Below are 27,238 nucleotides of genomic sequence, written 5' to 3' on the forward strand. Positions count from 1 at the left end.
GCAGGAAGGGGGCTCCTTTCCTGCAAGAGTACTCGGAGAGAGGGGGAGAGGGCATCGAGGGATCCTGGGGACCTCCTGGGGAGCTGTGAAGAGCAGGCCTGGATACCGGCTGTGGGGCAACCCAGGGAGAGGAACCCCAGGAGGGGAAAGAATCATACTGTGGGGTGTGTCCTGGGAAGTGGACACCACTCGGGAAACAGGAGAGAACCAGAGGAGTGGCGGGGGAGGGGGAGGAGGGGAATTGAAAACTCAGAAAAACGATGAGGTGGGAACCGTCATAATTGTACACTCTTGGGTGTGCAGTGAATCACTACTATAATAATTTAGGGACTTTCGGATTCAGCCCATGAGTGAGGCATTCACAGAGCTAGGGGGTGGAGCCATGACCTTGGGCTAGGGAGTGGGGTGGGGCTGCTCAGGAACCCGGCAGGCAGCATGGAGGACTGATGGGGAAGAATGGCATATTTTTAGAGACATAGACGGAACCAGCAGCTTAACTGCTAGGAGGGGTGGTTCTGGGTTCACCGGCCTCTGCTAACCTTTCCTTGTGGGTTTGCTAGCTGCTCTTTCTGGGCAGAGCCAAACCCCACAGGATCATGGAGGAAACAGACAAACCTACGCCCGGGGTGAAAACACAGGCTCTCCGATGACCTTCATCAGGTGTTACAGGCCCCAGTCCCACCGTTGACCGCGTCCTCCATGAGGCCCTCTGCGTCCCTCCCACCCTCAGCGAGCCTGTGGGCCTCTGCCGGCCCCTCTATGCTCCTTTCGCCAGCAGCCCTTTTCTGTTCCAGGAGCTGCTCCAGGAGTTTGAGTCTGAAATGCAGAAGCGGGAGCATGAGTTCCGCCTGCGGGCTGACAGCATGAGCAGTGTTGTCCTGGCACACGAACTCAAGGTAGCGGGCCCCTCGGACTGTGACTGTGTCCTCGGCATAAGTGGGAAGCCCTTGGCCAGTTAGGGTCCACACCGAGGCCTCCCTCCCCCTTTGTACCTGGGCTGGGGTCTCTATCATGCAGGTGACATGCTTGCCACATGCCCACCGGGGCCCTAGCCAGGAGTGACGGCCACTCTGCCCAGCAGGAGGAGCACCGGTGCCACCAGTCTGGGTCTGGTTGCTCTGACTTTGAGGAAGAACCTCCCCCAGGAGAAACCGCCATCCCACAAACCCTGTCCTTGGCCTGTGAAATCCCGTAACACCTCGGAAGGGACCTGTGAGGAGGTGTCACTCGCCCCCTATTTTCAGAAGGAGGCCTCTCTGCTGTTGGTGCTCCCAGCTGTGGTGCTGGCTGCCGTCCACAAGCATGGCTTCTCTAAAGCACTGACCTGGCCAGGGGACACGTGAGGAGCGCACACACCTGGCCTTTAGCACCAAGACAGGGACCAGCCAGGAGAGGAGGGGGAGGTGTTCAGGGGACAAAGAAACAGGGCTGACGTCTGGCCCAGTCCTGCCACCTGAGCTGGTCACACCTGGGCAGCATCCAGCCAGGTGGATGGATGCTTGCCCTAGTGATATCAAGGTGCCTCCTCCAGGCTGCCAACCTCCCACAGGGCCACAGTCCAAGGGGCAGCCCTGGGCCCTGTGTGACCCTTGAACAAGAGTCTCTCTGACTTCCCCCTGGAAGAATGCTGTCCCTGTCACCCAGGGCCAGCAGGACTTTGAGGCTGGGGCTGCCGCAAGGTGACCCCCATGAGGCCTCTTTGGGGACTTCTGAGCACCAGGGGACAGAAGACAAGCGGGACGCATGGGGCTAACCTCTGCCTCACAGTGGAGTGGGCACACCTGTGGAGAAGAGCAGGGAAAGGTGGGCCAGGGCATGCCTCACTCCCACCTTTAGCTGCCGTGAGACGGTCCTGGTCCCCTGAACACCTGTCCCTGGAGGGCATCACAGCTTGTACACAGGTTATACACAAACTTGGGAGCAGCAGTACCATCACCCCTACGTTATAGTCAAGGAAGCCAAGGCCCCAGAGAAGCTATTTAAAAATTGAGCATGTGGCTGGGATTTGAGTGGGATCACTCAGCAGGCACCCACATTCTTACAATCTCCACCTGCCTCTGTAATTCCAGTATCCAAATCATGGCCTAGTTGGGGTGCTGGAGTACGACTTGGATTCACAAGGGGGTCTGCTCTCAAGGCTGTGAGAGCATGTGAGGAGATTCTCACTGTTTTGTTGCTTCTCAAATTCCGGTCTTTCATCTCTCCTTGTTCTGATAAGATAGTAACACTTAACTCTTAACACCTCTATTTGTTCCACTTACATCCTCATTTTGAATCCTCTCCTCAAAGATTAAACTGCTAAACAAAGAGCTTGCAGCCCTGAGAGAGGCTGGGGCGAAGGCTGCGGAGTCCCTGCAGGGCGCTGAGGTGGCAAATGCGGAGCTGGAAGACAGGCTGCAGCGAAGAGACTGGGAGCTCCGAGACCTGGTGGCCGTGAAGGACGCCCGGTGCGGAGCCTCCCCACCTCCCTGTGGGTGGACGTGGCCGGCGAGCAGTCTGGGCTCTAGCCCCGAGGCATCTGCCTGTCCCAGGTTATTCCAGGTTGGCTTTGCAGTAGCCTCTTATGTGCTTTTTCCACTAACATTTGCTTCTTTTCAGGATAAAAGACTTAGAGGGTAAACTTCACTCTATGCAGCTCACCAGGAAGAAAGAAGAGGAGACATTTCGGAGGAAGTGAGTGTTTTCTGGCTCCAGTGTCAGTGTAGGGATAGAGTCCCCTGACCACCTTGGAGGCAAAGCCCGCCCTTCTGTGGGACGTCAGCAGGGTCAGGCCTGCTCTTCTAGGATCACCCGTCACTTTTCAGTTCTAATGAGCATATTTGTGTGTGTTTGGAGGAATATCAAAACATTGAGAATTATAGGACACGTGTGGTGAAATGACTTGCTGAAAGCCGTCCAGGTTAACGCTAATATACTTGACCCATTGACACAAGTCACAGGAGGAGGGTGCACACAGATGTTTTGTGTCGTCACACTGCATGGCCCTGCAGAGTCATGTGCAGCCCAGGTGGCATTATTTATTTAGCCAAGGTGACAAGGACTCTGTGTTCCCTGCTGTGGGCAGTGGTGTCTGTGCCCTGGAGTCTTGGTGTTTGCCTCTCGAAAATAACTAACCAGTGATCACAAGATGATGCGTTCAGAGATAACTCCTTCCCTTCACTAGTTGTCATGATCAAACACTTTTTGTGATTTGGTGAAAAAGAAAGGTATATCTTACCAGAAACTAACAGGTACAGCAGCTGCTATGTATATATTTTTTTGCTACTAGAAGGTGGAAAATACTGAACAGTTTGCAAGATGAGTAAGATGAGGACTGATCGTAATTGGAATGAAAAGTACATCACATGACTTGATTAAGTAAGGCTTAACCATCTCATCAAACAACGCTGAGGAAATCTGAAGAGAATGCTGTAGAATTATATTTTTTACGGCTTTTTACTTTTCACTGAAGCCAAACAGAATAAAAGCATAAAAAGTCATCATATCAGCATGGTGTTGCATGTCAGCAACACCTGTATTTTCGAGACGAATATCTGTTCCATTGACAGAGTTTCGATAGGTTTGGCATCTCCGACCAAGGCAGACATGCAGCCTGCCTCCCAAGGCCCCCAGTTCTTGGAAGTCTCCAATTCTGGGTTGAAAGCAGGTCAGCAGTTGGGGTAGCTGTGAAGGGAGGGCAGTTTGCGCCTGCATTCTTCTTCCCTAGTCGGTGGGGGTTCTGCTGGTGGTGCTTTGCAGAAGCACCTGTTCTGGATTCTTTTTCCCAAGGCACAAATATCTGCTCAAGTCTCTTTTTCCCAAGGTCTGTGAGCGTGGGAGGGAGGGGGGCCAGTGTCTGAAAATCTCTCAGTTAGTGGTTCCTCGTGAGGAATGAGGAGCAGAGAAGTGGGCAAAAGTGCCTCTAAAAGGACACGTATGCAGCCCTCCAGCAGGACGAGGGAGGTTCTGGGCTCGGGGGTCCGGAACGGGGCCCATGTGAGCTGTTGGGGACCTCCCTGTGTTTCAGGCATGAGGAGCTGGACCATCTGGCCAGGGAAAGGGATGCTGTGCTGATGGCAGCAAAGAGCGCCCACGTGGAGCAGCTACAGGCCGCAGAGGCCAGGGCCCTGGAGCTGCAGGCGCGTTGCGAGAACCTCGAAGTACAGCTCCGCAGGGCCGAGTGGAGGCAGGTGGACGCCGCCAAGGAGAAGGACGCCGCCATTGACAAGTGAGCCCGGGCCAAGGGCCTGGCTGCCTAGCTTCCTGTTTCAGATGAAGGGAAGTGGGCACCGGGTGTTGGGAGTCACCGCTGCAGCTCTCCTGTCACTTTTCTTAACCGTTCTCTTTCCTTTTGTTTCATTTGAAAGCGTGTGTGGACGTATGTATGAATGTGTGCGTCTGTTTATTTATGGTAAAACACACACAGCAGGAAATTCACCGCCTTGGCCATTTTTAAGTTCAGTGGCATTAAGCACATTCACGCCGCTGAGCAACTGTCACTCCGTTCGTCTCCAGAACCCTTTTCTTTGTAAAATTATAGCTGTGCCTCTTCAATAATGATTCCCCATCCCCCTCTCCCAGCCCCTGGCACCCACCATCCCACTGCCCATCTCTGTGAATCTGAGTGCCCTAAGGGCCTCACACGAGAGGAATCCTTCAGTGTCTGTCCTTCTCTGACTGACTGATTCCACTCAGCGTGATGGCTTCAGGGTTCATCCACGTTGTTATAGCAGGCATCAGAATGTTCTTCCTCTTTAAGGCTGAGTAACATCACATTGCTTGCATACAGCTACCTTTTGTTTATTATTTCAGCCGTTGATGGCAATTTGGAGTGTTTCCACCTTTTAGGTGCTGTGACTAGTGCTTCTGTGACTGTGGGTGAGCAAATACCTGCTCAGGTCTCTTTTCAGTTCTTTTGGATGTGTACCTGGAAGTGGAGACGCTAGATGTAACTTTTTGAGGAACTGTGTTCCACAGTAATTACACCGTTTTCCACAAGGGTTCCAGTTTCTCCATAAACTAGTTTCTTTTTATTTCTTTTTATTTTTTAATTAAAAATTCTTTTTGGACTTCCCTGGTGGTACAGTGGATAAGAATCCGCCTGCCAATACAGGGCACTCAGGTCTGATACCTGGTCCAGGGAGATTTCACATGCCGAGGAACAACTAAGCCCCCATGCCACAGCTACTGAGCCCTTGCGCTAGAACCCTCAAGCCACAACTACTGAGCCTGCCTGCTGCAACTACTGAAGCCCGCGCGCCTGGAGACTGTGCTGCACAACAAGAGAAGCCACTGCAATAAGAGGCCTGTGCGCCGCAACTAGAGGAAACCCGAACACAGCAATGAAGACCCAGCACAACCAAAAATTTTAAAAAATTTACTTAAACTATTTATTTGTTTGGCCATGCCATATGGCTTGCAGGATCTTAGTTCCCCAACCAGAGATTGAATCCAGGCCCTTGGCAGTGAAAAAACACAGAGTCCTAACCACCAGACTGCTGGGGAATTCCAAACTAACTTCTTTTCAAACCCAGTTTTCCTTTTGACATCTAAGCCAGGCCGTACACAACCACTCTATCCCGCTGTGTTTGGTGTCTCTGAAGGATCATTGTAACTGAAGCAGTAACTGAACTCAGCCTCTTGGCAGCCAGTAAGGAAGTGATCTTCAGAGAAGCTGTGTTTACGGAAAATGATTAAGACAAATAAGTCATTTGCAAATCCTGCTGTTTAGCAACTGGGTTTTCCCCTTTGTTTGGGAACTATTTCTGTCTCTCTTTTTTACAGAGAATTCTCTACCAAGTTATATTTCTACTGAAGGGGAAAATGGCTTTGAACTATAAAATACCAGGAAGTCAAAGCTTATTAAGGATAGCTTCTTTAGAGTCATGCGTCTTATTGTTTGATCTGTTAAACCTAGGCGGCAATAGCTGGAGGGATGAGGCAGCTCAATCTCAAGGGTGTGTGTCTCCCAGCCACTCCTTGTTTGGTTTGGACAGACTTCTTCCAGGGCCCTGCTCATAGACAGTGACTCAGAGCCCAGGGTCCGGGTGCACAGGCCTTCCTGTGGGGAGGCCTCCTCCTCTGCTCTCTCCTCTTGGCGGGTCCGCCATCATGTTCCTTCCCGCTTCCCCACTGGACAGTCGAGAGGCCGTGACGAGCAGCATCAGTGGGTTCCCAGGAGAAGCCTTAGTGTCTGTATCAGCGTCTTTTCCCACCGAGACGTACTCTTTACAAGTCAGCAACAAAATGGCCCATGTTATGATTTTGTTGCCTCTTTGGGCCTATTTGTGCTGGTTTTCTTGTGACCATTAATTTGTGGATAGCAGGGTAGAGAAATGATGAGCTGAGACCATATTGTGAGAACCTTGTGTGCGTATAACCATGCAGACATATAACCTATCGAAAGGAATATGGTGGGGCCAGAGGGTACTTTAACCTCCTCATAGTCACAGCTCAGACGCAAAAAGAAGTAGATGAAATTAACTTCAATAACATTTTTTAACCCAGTATGTCCAAAATACCATCTCATTGTGTGCTTGTGTGCTCAAGTCACTTCAGTCGCATCCAACTCTTTGTGACACTATGGACTATAGCCTGTCAGCTCCTCTGTTCATGGGATTCTCCAGTCAAGAATACTGGATTGGGTTGCCGTGCTCTCCTCCAGGGAATCTTCCAGACCCAGGGACTGAACCCGCATCTCCTGCATTGGTAGGCCAGTTCTTTACCACTGCTCCACATGGGAAAGTAATTGGTTAATCAGCTATACTGCAATACAAAATTAAAAGTTTAAGTTTGAGAAAAAAATAAGTAATCAATTTAAAAATATTAATGAAGATGGATGCCTAAACTTGCCTAAGCAAATTGTTATTGAGGTATTTTGCATTTTTTGATGCTAAATTTTAAAGGCATATCTCAATTCAGACTGGCCACGTGCCTCGGAGCCCTGAATGGCCCTCGGCTCAGTGCTGGGCAGTGCTGGTCCAAATGCTGGACGGAGGCCAGGACTCAACGAGGGCAAGTTCTCCGCTCTCCAGAACACAGGCCTACTTGTGCTGTCTTGGTCTCGGCAAAGTGGAGCGGGAACCAGGATCCCATTCATGGCCACATACAAAGCCCCTGCTGTGTGCAAATCATCTCGTGAGAATTCAGTAGAAATTAAGAAGAAATAAAAATATGGCTCTCAAGCTCCAGCAACTTCTCTTATAGTTGTGGAAGCCCAACACATATGGAATCATGAAAGATCAGGTCAGGGACTATAACGGGAAGCTCAGAACAGACATCCTGCTTGATGCATGGGGCCCGGGCAGTCGACTTCCCAGGGCTGTCAGCTGCTTCCCTTTCCTTGGACCTTGGAGCAGAGTTGGCGAGTGAGTAGGTAGAGGGGAAGCAGTGCTTTGGAATTCCAGGGCAGGCTAGGCATCTCATGTCCTTTTGTCTTTTAGTGACACGCAGAACAGAGAAGAGCCTCTCATTTCCCTCTGTCATGTCAGACACTGGACACTCGAGGCTCTGAGGCTAAGTGTCTGGTGGGACACTGCCAGGGTAAAGCCCGGATTCCATGAGCACCCTGCCCGCCTATACATCCTGCCCCATGTGGTCTTGGCTCTAGGTTGGCTCATGGGGTTGGGGGCAGCTTTGTTACAGGCTCTTGGGCCCCCTGATAGCTCAGTTGGTAAAGAATCCACCTGCAATGCTGGAGACTCCAGTTTGATTTCTGGGTCGGGAAGATCCCATGGAAAAGGGATAGGCTACCCACTCCAGTTTTCTGGGCTGGAGAATTCCATGGACTGTATAGCACATGGGGTTGCAAAGAGTTGGACACGACTGAGTGACTTTCACTTCACCTGGGCCCCCACCTACTACTTTTATCACCCCAACAACTACATGGGACCAGAGCAGGCACTGCCCCAGAGAAGGGGTACTGGGTGGACCGGGAGAGGAACAGCTGCAGCCTCTATTCTGACACCAGCGCTGTGTCTGAGCTGGACGTGTTCTCAAGTTTCCAACGTTTTGTAGCCCCCTGTGTTACTAGGATGAGCTGGTTTATTTTAGGTAAGAGATCAGTATGAATCTGGACATACTAGAAGTAATTTGTTTAAATCATACTAAGAAAAATGACTTTTTCTAATAGCTAAGAATAACACTGGAAATCTCACACTTGACAGGTCTTAATCCTTTAAGAATGTGACACTTTTATTACATACTGTATCTAGGCAGGTTCAAAGAGGGTGCCTTTTCCTAAGTTAGTAATAGAGCTGAAGAATCCTAATGCTTTACCGAGCAGCATGGCTTTCCTCTGGACTGTGGGGTTTTGTACATTTCCCCATACTCATTCCCCTTCTTCATTCCCACCTTGGTCTTTAAAGGGTTTTCCTAAATGAGCTTCACTGCAGTACTTTATGAACAGAGAACTCTGCTACTCAGAGTGATGATAATCCTGGCTTGACTAGGACTGAGGTTGTGGGAACCCCTCACACCAGCCTCTGCCCACTGCAGTGGGCTTTGCCTGTGAGCAGAGAGCCCTACCCAGCTACCCGCATGTCTATGCCCAGCGTGCGAGGGCACTGGGATGCCCGAGAGAGGGGAGAGCACAGGGTTCCTCAGGCAGGGGCTCATAGGCCTGGGGGTCACAGGCCAGGGTAGGAAGAGCAGAGCAGAGCCGTCTCATTCCTGTGGGGCTGGCTGACCCTTTGCCAAGGGCATTTTAACCAGCACACCAGCCTCTATGTTGAGGCCTGTTTAAGCTGAAATGTTGAAAGAAGTTTCCCATGAGGGCAGCTGCTCCTCTCTCCTTCCTGTCTCTGCCCCTGTTTGGATGGAGCTTTTTTAAGTCTCAAGGCAACTGCAGTCAGGACTTTGGTCTAAGACCTTGTAGACTGATGGCCATCTGCCTTCCCATGGCTTGTCTACCTCTGTGCTGCAGTCCATGGCCCAACCATGGACCTTTGGCTCTGGGCAGTGGCCAGTGCATGACCACAGTATTTACCCCACAGCATGCTGAATGCAGCTTAGGAGGGAAACAGGCCGGAGCTGCAAATAGGGTGACTACCCTGTAAGCTTTGAGTGGTTAATATTATAGCTACTCTAGTCAATATCTCTAGATGTTTTTCTCAAGTTTTGCTTCTTGGGAGATTTATCAGATTTTTCGAGATTCTACCAATGAATGTAGAAGCTTATCTTACTATTCAGTTTGGAGATACGTGTTGAATGTCTCTATGGGGAAGGACTGGGCTAGGCATGGCAAAGGGTGCCCAGGTGTGTCAGACGGTGCTGTCTCAGGATCTCTGGCTCCAAGAGACATCTCCTGGCCCCTACTTCCTCACACTCGGTGTGGGCTTGGCGTGCTACAGGTGTTAGTCAGTGCCTGGGCCGGTGGGAGGGATGGGTAGATATTTCTTCTTGGGTAGGACTATTTCTTAATCTAGGCAGGGAAGTCTGTGCCCTGATGTGTGTAGAAGAGACCTTGATCTGCAGCATTTCCTCTGAGGACTCTGTGTGTGTGTGTGTGTGTGTGTGTGTGTGTGTGTGTGTTGTAAAAGAGAGCTTGGGTGAGAACCACGCCCACATTCACATCGCTTCCCTTCTTGGTTTAGACTTCGGGAAGATGCATCAGCTCTAAAGTCTAGCTGGGATGCCCAGATTGCTCAGCTATCCAAGGAGATGATCTCCAAAGACCTTCAGGTTCAGTCACTGCAGGAAGAGGAGATGAAGCTGAAGGCACAGCTGACCAGATGCCAGCAGGATATTGGAAGGTGTGTGTGATGGAGGAAGGGGGCGAAGATGGGGGCGGCAGGGTGGGTGGCCAGAGGTGGTCTTTCCCACAGAGCACAGTTACCAGTCTGCACCAGGGCTATTTCGTCCTGTGTCAGGAATCATCTCTGAGTTCTGATTTGTTCTAGTGTCTTGGTGTCTTTTCCTATCAGCCAGAACACTTGAGGAAAGATAATATTCTCTCTCCTAAGGAATCATTGAAATATAATAAACGTACCCATTTTAACTGTACAGTTGATGAATCTTGACAAGTACACACTTAAGTATATGGTACAGTCACCATGTAAAACCCTTCCATCGCCCAAAGTCCCCTCCCTCCCTGGCACCCTGTGGACTGCTCTCTGCCACTGTGGGCTTCTCCTGTTCTGGAGTTTCATCTGCATAGAATCCGACGGCGTATACTCTTTTGTGTCTGGTTTCTTTGGATATTTATTTGAACCTTCAGATTTTCTATTTTCTATTTTGTGCGTGTGTCACTTGGTAATTTGTCTTTCAATGAGTTTGTTCATTTCATCTAATTGTTTACTTTACTGACATGAAATTGTTTATAGTATTTCTTTACTGTCTCTCTAATATGTGTAAAGTCTGTGACAAGGTCCTCTCCCCTTCTTCATATTGATGATACATATTTTCTCTTTTCTTCTCATCAGTCTAGCTAGAGATTTATCCATTTTACAGATCTTTCCAAAGAGCCAGCATGTGGTTTCTTTGACTTTTTTCAGTGGTTTTTTGGTTTTCAACTTCAGTATCTATTCTTATCCTTATTATTGTCTTTCTTCTCTTTTCTTTGCTTTAATCTGATGTTCTTTTGCTAGCTTCAAAGACTTTGCCCACAAGGTCTCATCTGCTAGAAAGACTGGTGAGGGGTTTTTTTGCGGGGGGTTGGTATTTTTATTTATTTATTTGGCTACACTGGGTCTTAGATGCAGCGTGCAGGATCTTTAGTTGCGGCATGTGTGATCTAGTTCCCTGAGCAGGGATCGAACCCGGGCACCCTGCATTGGGAGCACAGTCTTAGCCACATGAACCGTTAAGGAAGTCCCAAAGCTGGTGAAGTTTTTATTTCACACATTTTACTTTTCATTAATCTCCTCACTGTGTGTGTGGTTGCTTTTAATCTCTGAAGATATTTACAGGAGCTGCTTTACACATGTCACAGCTGTCCATGGCTGTCAGATATGTGGCCACTGTGTCAGCAGGCCTCTAGGTTGGTCATCTTCCTTTCATAGGCCCCCGCTCCTCAGCTGTAGGTAGCTAATTAGTTAGTCCCACTGAGAGCTCGGAGAAGGCAATGGCACCCCACTCCAGTACTCTTGCTGGAACATCCCATGGATGGAGGAGCTTGGTAGGCTGCAGTCCATGGGATCGCTAAGAATCGGACACAACTGAAATGACTTAGCAGCAGCAGCAGCAGCGGCAGAGCAGCTTAATCATTTAAAGGTTGCTTTAAATCTTTGTTATGGTGGCTCTAGGGTCTCTTTGTGACTCAGTGGTAGAGAATCCACCTGCCAATGCAGGAGACACGGAGATCTGGTTCCCCCAGTCAGATCCTTGGACGAGGAAATGGCAGCCCACTCCAGGATTCTTGCCTGGAAAATACCATAATCCCGTGGATTGAGGGGCCGGGCAGGCTGCTGTCCAGGGCCGTAGCGAGTCAGGCGTGACTGAGCACACACGTGCACGTGAGATCTCCCGCGAGGGCCAGTCTAGCCCTTGTGCCACACGCACGCCAGGGTCTCCACTGGGCGCCTGGACATCCTCTGATGATTCCTAAGGACACTGTGCTCCCTGGCGGACCCTACCAGTTCCTCCTACTTGCGTGGTTCTTTCCTCCTTCCATTCTGATCTCTCCCAACCCCCAGTAGATGGACACTGAGTTACGTTTGACCTTTCAGCTTATTGTTGACCCTCCAGCTCTGTGTGCTCTGCTGGGAACCCTCCCGCACTTCTCTAGTGTGGCTGTTTTCTTGTTTGTTTGAGTTTGCTGGCTTTCTTCCTGTCTCTTACTGAGTTTGACCTCATCTCCTACGGTGCTGAGTTTCTCAGGACTGGGGGGCCTGGCCGCCTGCTCCCCTCTGAACCTGAGCCTGTGTGAAGGTGTCGGCTGGGCCAGGGAGCCCAGGAGGGACACCTCCCATCTCAGCTACATCACAGCCCAAAGGAACCTCAGGACAGTGTTAATGTTGGCACTTTTTACCCCCGCAGATACAAACAGCAGCTGTCTCTAGCGGTAGAGAGGGAGCAGAGCCTGGAGCGTGACAAGGTGCAGCTAGAGCTGGACTGGCAGCGCCGCTGTGAAGGTGTTGAGCGGGAGCAGTACCAGCAGGCCGAGGACCTGATTCAGGGCCTGACCGCAGCCAGAGATCAGGTCTGCACTCCCCTGGGCTGTCTGACTTCTTTCTGCAGAAGAAAGGGCCGGGTATGTCCACTGCAGCATGGAGCTGGCTTGGGCCCTCACCAAGTTATCCTTTGCACTTGAAGGCACTTGGCCTCACTGAGCAGTTTGGTTTATATCAGCAGGACTTGCAATGATGAGTCCCTGCCCACAGCCTGTCTCTAATGGCCAGGCAGCTGCCTCTGGAGCTGGATGCATAGGTGGCCCCAGCATTTGCTGGGCTCCTCTGGCTCTGACGGCCACATATTTCCTAGGGTTTCTCACCCTCGTGTCTGCCCTCTGCTTCCCAGCAGGGTAGGGAGCTGGTCTGGACCTTGAAAGTGGCACCGCTCCCTTCTGATCCTCCCAAGATGAACTGAGTCTGCATTTTCCCCAGGTTGTTGCCAAGCTCCAGGAGACGGAGCGGCGGCTGTGTGACCGAGAGGTGGTGCTGAAGGCCGTGACCCGAGAGAGAGACCAGGCCCTGCAGGCTCTGCGGACACATGGGCTACTCCCTGAGGAGGAGGCGCAGGTGAGGGGCCGCCCTCCTCCTGAGTCTCCCTTGCAGCTCTTCCTCCCGGGCTCCTTGGAGATACCCGCTACCCCCGCCAGAGGGGAAGCACGCCAACCAGAATCAGCACTGGAGGTAGATCTTTGCAGCCATGTTTCTTTTAAGATGACTGTTCACACCAGGTGAGACCAAAGCTCAACCAGCTAATGGGAATCTGCACTCAATCTTCTTTGTGTCTTTAGTATCTGAAATATCAAAAAACCTCAAATTCAGATATTGTACCATGGCAGACGGTAACACAGAGAACCAAAAGGTCAGAGCTTTATCCCAAAACACGCTTCTACACATGTGGTGACTGAACCATTCGATATGTAACGATGGCCGTTCCTCTCAAAAAGCACAGACTCCCGTGCTGCTGTGTGCCAGCCAGAGCCTGACACTGGCTATGGGACGACCCCAAGGTGAATGGTGGCCCCGAAAGGCGTATTCTAGTCCTGGTGCCTCAGGGTGCAACCTTCCTTGGAAATAGGGTCTTTATGGATGTGATTAGTTAAGATGGATGATTAATTAAGATCACATGAGAGCATCCCAGCAGGCATACTAGGCTTAATGCCCTAGGGGTCAAGCTCCCGAAGGTGTGTCTGTTAACAAACCTCTGGGAAGATTCACACTCAGCCAGTGGTCAGGCTTGGGAGCACTGGTGTTCCCAGGAGGAAAGGAGGGGCCAACCCTAGTCTCCAGGGTCACCTATGGTCCTGGGGACTCATCGCTGGTGGTTTTTGCATGGGTGCCTTCTCTAGGTAGAAAACAAATGCTTCTTTTTTGTTGTTTTTATTAATAAGCCTCCCTACCCAAATTTTTCTTTTTTGTATTTTACCGCCAGGCTGACAATTAAAAGAAGACATTTGTCTCCAAGCACCAGCTCCGCTGGTCAGGGAGGCCTGTCAGTACCTAGTTGCCTTGTTAAGTGAACAGGAACCTTAGAAATGGCTGAGGGGTCAGAAACAAGTGCCGCATGCAGAGTCGGGGGGATGTGCACCTCTGTTCTGTACAGGGGGCCCTGGAGGCAACATGAGGGGGCGTGGCAGAGCAGCACCTCGGGCACCAGTGAAGGTGAGCTGGCCTGGTGGTCTTAACACAGAGATGTGGCCTCCTTACCAAGCAGGGACCTGGGGTGGTGGAGGATGCTGTGCAAGTTTCTGTTGACCCAGAGGAGTGAAGTCTGGAATCCTCTAGATAATAGCAAAACACCTGTGTCCCCCCTTCAGGGCCTTAATACTGTGACCAGGTTAAGGGTGTGGCCGGGTAAGGCGGCGGATGTCGGCTGGCAGGCGGCGGTTGGTGCTGAGTTCTGTAGAGGTGGGCCCTTGGCAGACACTAAGTAGGAGCAGCAGGGGCGTCTGTCGTGCACTGAAGCCGAGACAGAGGCTGCTCAGGGAGGAAGACATGGCGCTTCCTGGGAAGCGCTGAGCCCACCACTGATTGCACTGCACAGACAGGCAGCCTCTTGGCTGTGGCCACAGCTTCCTCTTTGCTTGGCACTAGTTTCGATGATGGCGCATCGGCAGGGCCGGAGTGATCACCCCACAGAGACCAAGGCACCACCGCCAGGCAGGCTGCTAGGGTAAATGCAGCCACAGCCACAGGGACAGAAGATTCACCTTGGGAATGGGCTGCACTGCAACTTTGAGGTGGATCCTGTTGTTCAGGACAAGGAAGCTGAGGCCCTAAGAGGGGTAGTCCCTTCCCCACAGGTGGCAGAGGGGGAATGTGAGCAGTGCCGGCCAGTTGGCACAGCCCTGACCACTCTACTGTCTGCCTGAGCAGGTGCAGCCTAAGGCTTTGCCGCAGAGAAGGTGGCGAACAGCCCAGTGGGCACAAAGAGGGAGGTTGGATGTTTGCAGGAGGAGTAGTAAGGCAATAGCAACCCACTCCGGTACTCTTGCCTGGCAAATCCCATGGACGGAAGAGCCTGGAAGGCTGCAGTCCTTGGGGTCGCTAGGAGTCAGACACGACTGAGTGACTTCACTTTCACTTTTCAGTTTGATGCATTGGAGAAGGAAATGGCAACCCACTCCAGTGTTCTTGCCTGGAGAATCCCAGGGACGGGGGAGCCTGGTGGGCTGCCATCTATGGGGTCACACAGAGTCGGACACGACTGAAGCTACTTAGCAGCAGTGGGGCCAGAGCAGTGGCTGGAAGGAGGCAGGCAGGTGCATAGCGGAGCCAGAGGTGGCTTGAAAAGCTGGGGACTAGCGGTAACAGAAGAAATAGCTTCACTTTGGAAACAAAAGTAATATATACCACTGCAGAAATTTTACATTAGTTCACCCTAGTGCTCTCTGGAATAAAGCTGACCCAATGTTCACCCCAGCTCAACTCCATGGCCGGACCTCTCGGCGTGGTATCTTAGTGGGAAGTCTTCTAGGTTTCATTGGTTCTTATGAGAAGTTGGCAGTTTCTTTTATTTGTCCTTCCGCAGGAATGTAATGTGCCCTTTTTCCTCTGGTGGTTTTTAAGAGATTTCCTTCATCCCTGTTTTTAAACAGTTTGACCATGATGTGCTCTTTGGTGTGACTTTCTTTGTGTTTATCTTACTTTGGGTTTGTTGAACTTCTTGGATCTGTGGACTCAGGTTTTCATCAAATTTGAAATTTTTTTGCCAACACGTTCTGCATCCTTCTGCACCCCCTCATTGATCTGGGTTCGTGTATGTCTGCTTCCCATTGTTCTGCAGTCATTAGGCTCTGCTGTTACTTGTTCTTTTGTCTTCCACTCTGTTCTTGAGCTTGAAGGCTTTCTACTGCTCTGTGTTTATGTTCACTTAGCCTTTCCTCCTGTAGTATCTTATCTGCTCTTAATCCCATCCTATCCAGTGAATTTTTCCTTCAGACAATGTATTTTTCATCTCTGTAGATGCTATTTTGTTCTTTTTGATATCTCCCATTTCTGTTTTTTCATATTTTTCTTTAAATCCTGGCATATATTTATGCAAACTGCTTTTAAAGTCCTCGACTATCACTCAGCATGATGTTTTCATGTTCCATCCATGTTGTAGTGTGTGTCAGAACGTCATTCCTTTTTATGGCTATATAATGTTTCATGCTGTTAACTTTGTCCATCGTCTGTTGGTGGACATTTGGATGTTTCCGTTTTGGCTACTGTGATTAATGCTGCTCCAGACACGTCTGCAGGTTTCTGTGTGGATCTGTGTTTTCACTTCTCTCGGGTCTGTACCCAAGAGTGGACTTGCTGGGTTATGTACTAGCTCTGGGTTTACTTTGTTGAGGAACAGCCAGATTGTTTTCCACAGCAGCTGTACTGTGTTACATCTCACATTTAGAAACCACTGAGTACTTTTACCTTTTACAGTGTACAAGGGTTCCATTTTCTCCACATCCTCACCAACACTTGTTATTGTCCATCTTTTGTTATATTTATTTATTTTATGTGGTTGCACTGGGTCTTAGTTGCACCATGTGAGATCTAGTTCCCTGACCAGGGATCGAACCCAGGCCCGCTCCATCGGGAGCACAGTCTTAGCCACCAGACCCCCAGGGAAGTCTCTCTCTCTCTCTCTCTCTTTTTTTTTTAAATAACTGCCCCTCTAACGGGTGAATGATGAGTTTTTTACTAAAAAGAAAGAGTCCCCAAATCTCTCAATAAAAATTATCTTTGAAAAACAGTGGTCTTGTCTTTATGAAACATAAAAGAAAAAGCATTTTCATAGTTCTGCCAACATTACCCACCTCCAGGACAGATGAGGGGCAGCAGGGACAGGGGGGCTGGAGGGTGCTGGCAGACACAGACACAGCCAGCCTCAGACGCACAAGGCAATCACTGGTTCTTGGCTCTAACCATTTTCTTTTTCTTTTTTCTGTATTTGGCAGAGGCCTCTAAGGTATCAAGGAGAAGAAATCAATAAAAGTTTTCCGTCTAGTGAGATCCAGCAGCTAAAAGAGCAGAACACAAGTTTGCGAAATGTTATTGCACAAATGAGGAAAGAAATGGAAGCTCTAAGTGACCAGATTCTTCCTTCTGCCCGGTTAGGAGGGGAGCCCTCACAAACAAACCAGCCTGACCCAAAGGCAGCAGCAGATTCTGCGGTTCCTGGTGAGCAAGGGGGAGAGGGAAGATGAGGAGTCATCTCTACTGGGTCCATAAATAGGCTTCACTTGGAGTCTTAAAAATGAGCATCCTCATTATAGATTATGCCAAAGTATGACAGCTGCTTTCCCTCCAAGAGAAAGGATCTTAAGTCATATTTTTTATGTACGATAAAGACTTTGTATTGGTTCGTGGAGGGGGAAAGGGAAGGATGCACACGTGACACAGCTGGAAACCAGAGACAGACTTGGGCCAGGGGCTCGTTGGCACTGCGCTCTCCTGGAGGACCAGGCCTTTCCTCGGGGAAGCGTCCTGAGCCACAAAGGTGGCCTCGCCTCCTGCTGTTCAGGGCAGGGACTCAAAGGATGGTGAGTGGAGGGGCAGCACCTCTGACGGCTGCGCTCAGGATGGGATTGTCACGTCTGCATCAGGGATCGCAAGACTGAGGGCTCCTGATAATGGGGCCCACTCGGAGAGCATGGCGAGCTGGCGACAGACAGCATGGGACAGTCTTGAGGGTTGGACTGGGGGGCCGCAGGAGGTAGATAAAGGGTGAGAGTGTAAACGCCCCTGCCTATGTGTTTACTGTGTTTTTTGGAAGGTTACGTTCTGGCCCTTGAAGCAGAAATGCAAAATCTAAAGCATAAATTTAAAACACTGGAGGAGCAACTAGATGTGTTAGAACCTTCGAAGACATCCTTGTCCCGTGCTTGTGCTCAACCCAGCGTCCCGGCCTCCGCAGATACCACCGGTGAGCGTCCTCGTCTTGTGTTGTGTGCTCTAATGACTTCCCAGTAACACAGCCCAAGAAGACGTTACAAAGGTGCCGCCCCAGGAGCCCCACCTCCTCCTGCCGAGCCAGCCACTCTCCTGACTCCTCACCCTATGGCTGAATTTTCAGATAAGTGGAATTACAAGTGTGTATTCTCGTCTGACTTCTTTTGAGCAGCAGCATGTTTTGGTTGATGGTCAGACCAGACTGTTCACATGATTTCCTCCCCCATTAGCAGCTTTTGAACTGTGGTGTTGGAGAAGACTCTTGAGAGTCCCTTGGACTGCAAGGAGATCCAACCAGTCCATTCTAAAGGAGATAAATCCTGGGTGTTCTTTGGAAGAAATGATGCTAAAGCTGAAATTCCAATACTTTGGCCACCTCATGCGAAGAGTTGACTCATTGGAAAAGACCCTAGTGCTGGGAGGGATTGGGGGCAGGAGGAGAAGGGGATGACAGAGGATGAGATGGTTGGATGGCATCACCAACTCGATGGACGTGAGTTTGAGTGAACTCCGGGAGTTGGTGATGGACAGGGAGGCCTGGCGTGCTGCGATTCCTGAGGTCACAAAGAGTCGGACACGACTGGGCAACTGAAAACTGAACTAGCAGCTGAGAGAGCCATTGCTCTGGTTCCTGCCCACACTGCACAATGAGCCATCTCCTGTGCAGTATGTCCTTGTATCTTACTTACTTTATACATAATGGTTTGTACTTCTAAATTCTCTACCATTATCTCACCCTTCCGTGTTTCCCTTTCCCCACATTAAGCGTTATTTGTGTCTGTGAGTCTGTTTCTTTTTCTTTATATTATTAGTTATATTTTTTAGATTTCACACATAGACATCATACTGTGTTTATCTTTCTCTGACTTATTTCACTTAGCATAATGCCCTTCTGGTCCATCCATGTTGTTGCAAATGGCCAAATTTCATTCTGTGATCAAGGAATCAAGAATATGCAATGGGGAGAAGAAAGTCTCTTCAATAAGTGGTGCTGGGAAGACTGGATAGCTAGCTACATGTAAAATAGCAAAATTAGAACATTCTCTAATACCACTTATAAAAATAAACTCAAAATGGATTAAAGACCTAAATGTGAGGCCAGAAATCATAAAACTCCTAGAAGAAAACTTATAGGCAGAACCCTCTGCATAAACCTTAGCAGTATTATTTTGGATCCATCTCCTAAGGCAACAGAAATTCAGAGTGTTTAAGACAAATTTATTCATCAGTCTGTTCCTCTATGGTTGGTCCAGCCTTACAGGCTTGTTCTGGTCTCCACTTCCATTTCTCTTAGCTTCCTTTTCCAACGAGAAGCCTGGCTCCTTGTCCTCCATACGTTACTTCTTCCATCCAGTTCTTGGGTGTGAGCACCCTCCCTTGCATGGACGGAGGCCTTTTCCCACATAGAGGCCCCACCCTTTGACCCAGGCCCACCCTGACTCCCAGGCTGCCCTCCATCCCAATTCCCTCACCAGCTGGATTGCAGCTCTCAGGCAGATCAGCCCCGGAGGGTAACTTCCAGCCGCCCATCTGATGATTTATGGGCTCGATTGTTCAGGAAGTAAAGAAAAAGGCAGGCAGGACACTCTGCGTATATAGTCATCTTGTCCCAGGTAGTGGAAGTCTTACTTTTGGCTTTTCCAATGCTGATATCTTTTACTTTCTTTTTTCTTATATTATTTTCCCCTGACTGAACTCTTTATTATGATGTTGATCATAGCTGACTTTCTTCCCGATCCCAGAGAAGAATTTTCAACACTTTTAAGTTTAATCATTACTTTTTTGTGTCAGATTAAGGAAATTTCTTCCTATTCCTATTGTAATACGAATCTGTGTTGTTTGTCATGATTCTGCCTCCACTGGGTTCAGTTCAGTTCAGTTCAGTTCAGTCACTCAGTCGTGTCCGACTCTTTGCGACCCCACTTGAACATTATTTAGTGTTCTATTTTGATCTGGTTTTTTGGTCTATCTCTTTAGGTACTTTTTCTAGTGTTTTCCCCAGGAATTACAGTATGCTTACTTATCACGGTCACCTAGTGTCAGCACTTTGCAATTTCAAGTGGAATGTGGGGATCTTACCACCAGTCAGGCCTAAACAGCCCATTTCTTGTTGCAAATACCACCCCTGTGTACATCGAGAACCACATCAGACAGGATTCTCATTTTTGCTTTCAACTGTCAAACATAATTTTAAAAACTCAGGAGGAGAGGTATGGTCCGTTCTTTCCTTGAATCCTTATCCTTTCTGTGACTCTTTCTTCATTCTAGGTTCCTTCTGTCTGAAGCGCTTGTTTCAGCAGATCCTTTTCAGCAAGGCTGCCATGATGGACTCACAAGGTTTTCCTACATCCGAGATGTCTTTGTTTCACCTTCATCCCTGAAGAGTGTACTCCCTGGTATAAAATTATGAGTTTATAGTTCTTTGCTTTCAGCACTTAAACCATTTTCTTCTGGGGAGAAATCAGATGATTGTTTCTGATGAGAAGTCTATTGCCTTTCAATCATTTCTCTCTGCGTGCTTTCAAAGTTTGTCTTTAGTTTCAGAAATCTGATTATGATGGTCTGGGCATAGATTTCCTTGGCTTATCCTTTTGGCATTGAAACTGAACCAAATTTGAGAAGTTTTCAACCATTACTTCAAGTATTTTTTCTAGCTCCACACTGTCCTTCCTTTTTGGACTCCAGTGGCAAGAGTATTAGAACTTTTGTTTTTCTCCCCGGGTCACTGAGGCTCTGTCTGTCTGTTTCCAATCTGTTTTCTCTATTGTTCAGATTGGAAATTTTCTGTTTTTTCTTCAAGTTCACCAATTCTTTCTTCTGTTGAGCCCATCCAGTGAGATTTTTATTATGGTTTCGGTGCTAAAATTTCCATTAAAAAAATTTTTTTTTCATACCTTTGCTGAAACTTCCAATATTCCATTTGTTTTGAGACTGTATTATATTCCCTGTTGGAATTGCTTTAGTCTGTCTTCTTGATATGGACTTTTATCATTCAAGGTACAATCTTCCTTGTTGTTGGTATAACGAGTGATTTTGGATTCTGTCATGGATGTTTTGAGCATTGTGTCATCCGCTGTCACACACTGTTTTGTGTTTCCTCAGCATCTGCCTCTGCTGCTAAGTCGCTTCAGTCGTGTCCAACTCTGTGCGACCCCATAGACGGCAGCGCACAAGGCTCCCCCGTCCCTGGGATTCTCCAGGCAAGAACACTAGAGTGGGTTGCCATTTCCTTCTCCAATGCATCTAATACTGGCTTATTCTGTCCTTTCTTCTACCTTATTTGCTTTTTCCCTCGTTTTTGAAATGGACATTCAGCTCATTTATCTTTCATCCTTCTTTTCTAAAAAAATCTGCTGTGGCTGTAAATACTTTTGAAAGGACAGCTTTAGATGCATTCCTTAAGTTTTGATAAGCCGTGCTTTTATGGTAATTCGGTTCAAAGTAATTTCTAATAGCCACTGTGATTTCTTCTTTGACCTGTGGATTGTGTGGACATTTTTGTTATTCCTAGCCAAATGACTAGGAGTCAACACAGGTCGGCCTCTAACAGACACTAGCTGGTAAAGCTGGATTTTTCTTCTGCAAAGACTCCTACTTTATTGGCATAAAGTTTGTTCTTCATGTGCATCTCATCTCAGTCCTTGTGGGCACCCAGCTGCATCCACTTAGCTTTAGAATGTCTTCAACGTCCCAGTGGACCAGCAGTGACAAGTAGCCATCCTTGGAGGAGGGCAGAGAAGAACATACCTACGCACCTCTGCCCTGGACACCACAGATGTCCTTCTCGAGGCAGTTGGAAGCTCCCCCAGGATGGTAGGAATGTTATTCTGACAAAATCGCTCTTTCTGCAGGAGCTGTGCCAGTCGATAGAGCGTCCATGGGACTGGCACTCAGAAGGCTTGGAGACAGAGTGCATCTCCTGAGCTTCCTGGTAGCACGACTGAGACAGAAGGTATGGCCACCCTCTGATGCTCGACTGAGTAGGTCTCCCAGCTGAGGGCACTGCCGGGGCGGCAGTGAACCCCAGGAATCTGCTGTGGCCTCCCTGTGCCTCCGGCTCCCTGTGAGGACGGGGTTATTGCTGGGAGCAGCTGGCTCGCCTCTCATGTGTCCCTGGGAGGCACACAGTGAGGACCGGGCAGACGACAGAGGGGAGTCCAGGGCAGGGGGGACAGTGCTGACCGTTGACACGCAGGGCCTGTCTCTGCCCACCCAGGGTGTGCTGGGCGAGTCCAGGGACCCACGTCAAGCCCCGGCACCGAGCTGAGGCAACAGCATGTGCTGGTCACCACTGTCTGTGACTCCAGATGCTTCGCCCAGCACCGGCCCTTGCAGTCCCCTTGGCCCTGCCTTCTCGGGGACAGGTTGTAACCAGGCGCTGGGGTGACCCACTCCTTCCTGTGGAGGTGGGACAACTGGTCAAACTCCAGTGCATCTCCACCCTGGCACCTGGGGCTGGTGACCCAGCCTGCGCTTTATTGCTATTATCTCATGATACCTCTTTTGTTTAGTGTTTTTTTTAAAATTCTGGTAAAATATACATAACAAAATTTGACATTTTTGCGTGTACAATTCAGTAACATTAAGTATATTCACGGTATTGTGTACCCATCACCAGGGTCTATTCCCAATAGGACATTTTTATCGTTCGAACAGAAACTCTGTCCCCATGAAACTCTTAACTCCCTGTTTCCTGCCCCCAGCCCTGGTAAACTCTACTCTTCCCGTCTCTGTGAAGCCGGCTCCTCTGGGAGCCTCCTATGAGTGAAATCACTCAGTGTTTCTTCTTCTGTGACTGGCTGCTTTCACTCAGCATAACGTCCTCAGGGTTCATCGATACTGAAGCAGGGGTTGGAACTTCCTCTTGAGAACCCCACATTCGGTGTACCCGCTCATCTGCCAGACACTTGGGTTGCTTCCGCCATTTGGCTGCTGTCAATGTGGTGGACTCCTGTCTGTCCAAGTGTCTGTTTCAGTTCTTCCAGGTAGACGCAAAGGAGTGGAATCCCTGGTCGCAGGGTAATTCTACATTTAACTTTCTGGAGACCCACTAAACATTTCCACAGTGGCTGCGCACTTTCCACTCCCAGAAGGTGCACGAGGGCCCCCGTGTCTCACATCCTCACCAGCAGCAACTGCTTTCTGTCTTTTTGACTCTAGCCATCCTAGCAGGTTTGAGGTGGACCTCTCTGTGGCTTATTTGCATTTTCTTGATAAAAGAAATGGGGTGGCAAAGAGTCGGACATGACCGAACAACTGAACTGAACTGATAAAAAATGACGTTGAGCATGTTTTCATGTGCTTATCAGCCATTTGTATGTCTTTTTTGAAGAAATGTCCATGAGTATCCTCTGTCCATTTTTAATTGGGCTGTTTGTCGTCTCACTGTTGAATTATCAGAGTTCTTTGTATTTTGGGGGTTCGAGTCTCTGGTCAGATACGTGATTCGCAGACTTTTCCTCCCATTCCCTGCCTTAGCTTTTCATGGTCTTGATGATGTCCCTGGGAGCACAGCTCTTACTGCTGATGTTGGTGGTGTCACACCTCCATGTTGCCTTGTGGTGTTTCTTTCCCATGGGGCCCTTTTCCCATGTCCTTTCAAGTCCATAAGTATGTAGGTTACACCATCCTACAGACTCTGCATCTTCTGTGGAACAGGACTCCTGGCTAGTGACAGACATTGCTCGGAGCTTTCTGTCTTCTGTGGGGAGCGGGCAGTGCCTGGAAATCAGATGCCTTATCTTGACTGAAGAGCAGTTGTGCTATTGCAGTGGAAATGAACTTGACAGCTTTTCTCTTTCTGGGATTGCAGACCTGTGTCACATATGAGGGCAGGGGTCCTTCAGATCTGTGCCCTTTCCCAGTTCTGCTCCACCATGAGGATTTCACACACCCCACAAGCTACAAACAGAAAATAAATATGTAAATAAGAACTTTTGATTTTGTCTTGGTAATCACAGATTATTTGATTGTCCTGAGGGAAAAAGTCTACCCTAAAGTGTTTTCTATTTGTTTTTACTTGGACACGACTGAGTGACTTCACTTTCGTTTTTCACTTTCATGCGTTGGAGAAGGAAATGGCAGCCCACTCCAGTGTTCTTGCCTGGAGAATCCCAGGGACGGGGGAGCCTGTGGGCTGCCGTCTGTGGGGTCGCACAGAGTCAGACATGACTGAAGCGACACAGCAGCAGCAGCAGCAGTGTTTGTTTATCAGATGATCACCTTTTTTGGTGTATGTGACAAAAAGAATAAAGTATTCATTACAAACTCGCTATTGAAATCCCTGGAACAGGAAAGTGTTAGTCACTCAGTCATGTCCGATTCTGCAATCCCATGAACTATGACCTGCCAGGCTCCTCTTTCCATGGAATTCTCCAGACAAAAATACTGGAATGGGTTACCGTTCCCTTTTCCAGGGAATCTTCCTGACTCAGGGATTAAACCCAGGTCTCCTGCACTAAGGCAGACTCTTTACCAGCTGAGTCACCAGGTGGAAGCCTGGTGGAAGCCTCCAGAATAGGAAGATGGTATCTTATCTTCCTGAGAATAAAATGGGAAAGTTGAGGTTGTAGAGAAGTGTGTCTTTCTTTTTGCCTGTCTTTCCCCCTTTATGCCGGGAGAACAGATGTCCAGAGAGGCAGCCGAAGGACAGGGTGGCCCCAGAGCTCTGGCCTGGACTCTGCTCATGTACCTCCTGGCCACCCTGCAGCTGACCCAGGCTGCTCATGCAGAAGTGCAGTGGCTTGGTTGCAGGGGCGCAGTCTTATGGAGGTTGGAATCAAGCCAGAGAGGGGAGGCTGACCAGCATGTGTCCTTCTGATCTTTCTGGTATTCCTGCCACCTAGTACCTCCCTTCTCCTGCTTCCCAGTCCTCCCTGCTGATCTGTTCCAGACCCCCTCCCAGAGCCTGCCTCCTTCCTAACATTGCCTCTAAAATGGCCCCCCAGGTGCTGCAAGAACCCCTGGACGTGGACACCATCCAGCGAGAGCTTCCCCACGAGCTGGACCAGGTGCACGTGGAGGCTCTGCAGCTGCAGAAGCAGGTGGCCGAGCTGGAGAAGCATCTCGGGTCAGCTAGGAAGGAAAGTGGGGGCGCTGCCGGCAGGCAGCAACCAAAGGCCTCAGATACTGCAGCTGTTGGAGGAGAGGTGGGTGCCCCGTGGTGCTCTGCATCCTGTGCGGGACTGGTCTGGGGTGCGGTCTTGGCCAGTGGGGAGCCCTCCCCTCCCTCCCTCTTCTTCCCTGGCTGGGGTGGCTTTGTCTGGGCTGTTCTCTGCAGACGCTGTAAAGGGCTGCCACCATGCCCTTGTCCTGCGGGTTGCTGAGATCCCTCATTTAAAACTATGTAGGGAGCCTGCACACATGAAGGGGGCCATTCTGTGTCCTCTGAAACAGGAGGCCTTGACCATGTGCTTCAAGGGCCTAGGAAGCCCTGAAATGGATGTAACAAGGTGACTTTTCCTTCCAGAGGACCCCCGGGGTGGACCCTGTGTATCTCATGAGCTTCTCAGAGTGTTTGAGATACTGCCTGGAGCACTGGCCAGCAGGCCACCTAGTGCCCTGGTCCCGGTCAGGCCCTTGGCACCCAGCCCCCCTCCAGTTCCGTGGTTGGGTTTAGGCCAAGGTCCCAGGCCAGGGCGTGAGTTCTACCACAGCACGTTTTCCCTGCGTGCCTACCAGACAGGCTACTTGACCACTTCCTAAACACTGTTATAGAAATGCTGCAAAGAATGGCTTTTGTCACAGGACATCACGTGACACACGTCCTGAGACCTGTCAGGTACCTGCGATCACAGATGGTGACCTGCAGTTACCCGTGTCACCTGTTTGCAGATGGTGACAGTCGTAAGTGGGAGGTGTTAGGGACAATAAGATGAAGGTGCTGAGAGGCCTCAGGCAGAAACAGCATTGACTGTATTCCCCACCCACCCCACCCCCTGCTGAGTAGCTCTCATCCCACAGACCAAGCTAGGAGAGTGACTTAGGGACACACAGGGGACCCGACTCCAGAACCCACTATCGGGGGCTGTGAAGGGCCTCGAAGGGAGAATACGCAGCCCAGGACGCTGTCTGGCCCAGTGAACACGGTGGGGGGCCGCTGTGCCTTGGCGGAGGCAAACATGAGGAGTGGCTTTAGGGGCTGGTGAGGGGGAGGCTGAGGGAGTCTGAGCTGTGGGGACACTGGAAGTGGAAAGTGAACCCTCTGTGCCACGGGTAGGTGGATGCATCCCCAGGAGCCTCAGACAGCTCCACAGCCCTGCGTCTCAGGAGTCAAGTCCAGTGGCTCCAGGCCCAGCTGGGCAGCAGTCGCCAGCGGTGACGTGTCTGCTCTCCTGCCACGGCCACGGCTGCTCCAGGTGCTGCCAGGGGCTTGCTGCAGCCCCAGTGGCCCTCGTAGCTCCCCTGTTAGCAGCCCTCACAGAACTCACTGACCCCACCCGCTTTGAGCGAAAGAGGAAGAAACCCTGCAAATGAGTGGAAATTAAAGTTGAAGTACTTATCTCTTGGCAGTCAGCCTGGGATCTGAAGCAACTTGAGGCCCACCGCTGTTCTCCCAGGGTGGGTGTTGAGTGAGCTCTCTGGGTCTAGTAGTTTCTGCACAGTTGTCAGGGTCCCACCTCCTTCCAGGTCTAGGTGTCCCATGACCTTGGTGAGGTCACTCCTAGGGTGAAAAATTGGACGTACAGGGAACCCTTGGCCCAGACTAGGCCCACCCAATCCAGGCTCCACTTGTAATTCCCCAGCTGTGTGTTGGGTGCCCAGAGAAGAGGTTGTGGGCATCAGGCTTCCGAGACTTGGGGAAACGGTGGTGGGGAGGGCTGAGGTACCTCTGGGGCACAAATTGGGGTTGGAGGTTAAACTCGTGGGTTACTTTGAAGAAAGGGGTGTTCACACATCCTGGCTCCATCCACTGGGAGCCAAGGAACAGTGGCTCCCCAGGGTGGGTGAGCACACAGCCAGTGCCTAGATCGCATTCCTGAACTTCTGCTCTGTAGAGAAGAACCAGGGTAGGAGGCCGATTCCACTGCCACAGGGATATGACAAGGGGCCAGGAGCCAGCATAAAGGGCTCCCACTGACCAGATCCAGACTAATCAATCATGAAATCACAGTTATAATTTGCCTACCAAAATTTACATTCATGCTGATGCAAATAAGCTGACAAGGGAAGGAAGGAGAGAGGGAAACTCTTTCTTACTTAGAACATCAGCTAAGGATGTGAAGGAAGTGACACCATGGGAAAGTCGTCAGTGGATGCCGAAATTCTGGACAAGCTGTTTATGAGGAGTCTCCCCACAAGTTCTTCTTATTGTGAAGGGAAGACAGTAACTTTCCAGTGCAGCAGCCTGTGGACACCACTTCCAAGGGATCAGCTTCCTTTGCCAACACTGGGACAGACAGACATCGTGGGCCAATGGACAGGAGAGGGACAGCCTCACTCCTGACTCCCAAGTATGAGATTTTGGACAGATCCTGAGCGAGGGACTCTAAACATGCAGCCTGTCCATTCTGTCAAGGACTAAGGGGACCCAGGACATGGACCCCAGGCAGGAGAAACAGGCCATAAAGGATGTCCTCTGGGCAGCTGATAGAGGTGCCTGTGGACTGTGCATTAGGTCATAATGCCATGGCCCTGTAAAACTTCTGCCATGTTCCTATAGAGGAGGACCAAGCCTAGAGAAAGGATGGCCTAGCCACTCCCCCACCACCTCAACCTTT

General features: G+C 49.9%; 1 protein-coding gene across 2 annotated transcripts in view; it reads left to right on the plus strand.

Moving 5' to 3' along the window:
• CCDC57 (coiled-coil domain containing 57) overlaps window positions 1-27,238 on the plus strand; it is a 119,434-nt gene that overhangs the window by 36,130 nt on the left and 56,066 nt on the right. For both annotated transcript variants that reach the window (XM_069541881.1, XM_069541882.1), the window contains 11 exons: window positions 795-896; window positions 2,290-2,447; window positions 2,599-2,673; window positions 4,007-4,207; window positions 9,573-9,731; window positions 11,956-12,118; window positions 12,522-12,656; window positions 16,526-16,748; window positions 17,344-17,493; window positions 21,371-21,471; window positions 24,467-24,667. In XM_069541881.1, coding sequence (XP_069397982.1) covers window positions 795-896; window positions 2,290-2,447; window positions 2,599-2,673; window positions 4,007-4,207; window positions 9,573-9,731; window positions 11,956-12,118; window positions 12,522-12,656; window positions 16,526-16,748; window positions 17,344-17,493; window positions 21,371-21,471; window positions 24,467-24,667 — 1,668 coding nt within the window. The remainder of the gene's footprint in view (window positions 1-794; window positions 897-2,289; window positions 2,448-2,598; window positions 2,674-4,006; window positions 4,208-9,572; window positions 9,732-11,955; window positions 12,119-12,521; window positions 12,657-16,525; window positions 16,749-17,343; window positions 17,494-21,370; window positions 21,472-24,466; window positions 24,668-27,238) is intronic.

This window comes from Ovis canadensis, chromosome 11 (genome assembly GCF_042477335.2).
Source record: "Ovis canadensis isolate MfBH-ARS-UI-01 breed Bighorn chromosome 11, ARS-UI_OviCan_v2, whole genome shotgun sequence".
Classification (NCBI taxonomy): domain Eukaryota; kingdom Metazoa; phylum Chordata; class Mammalia; order Artiodactyla; family Bovidae; genus Ovis; species Ovis canadensis.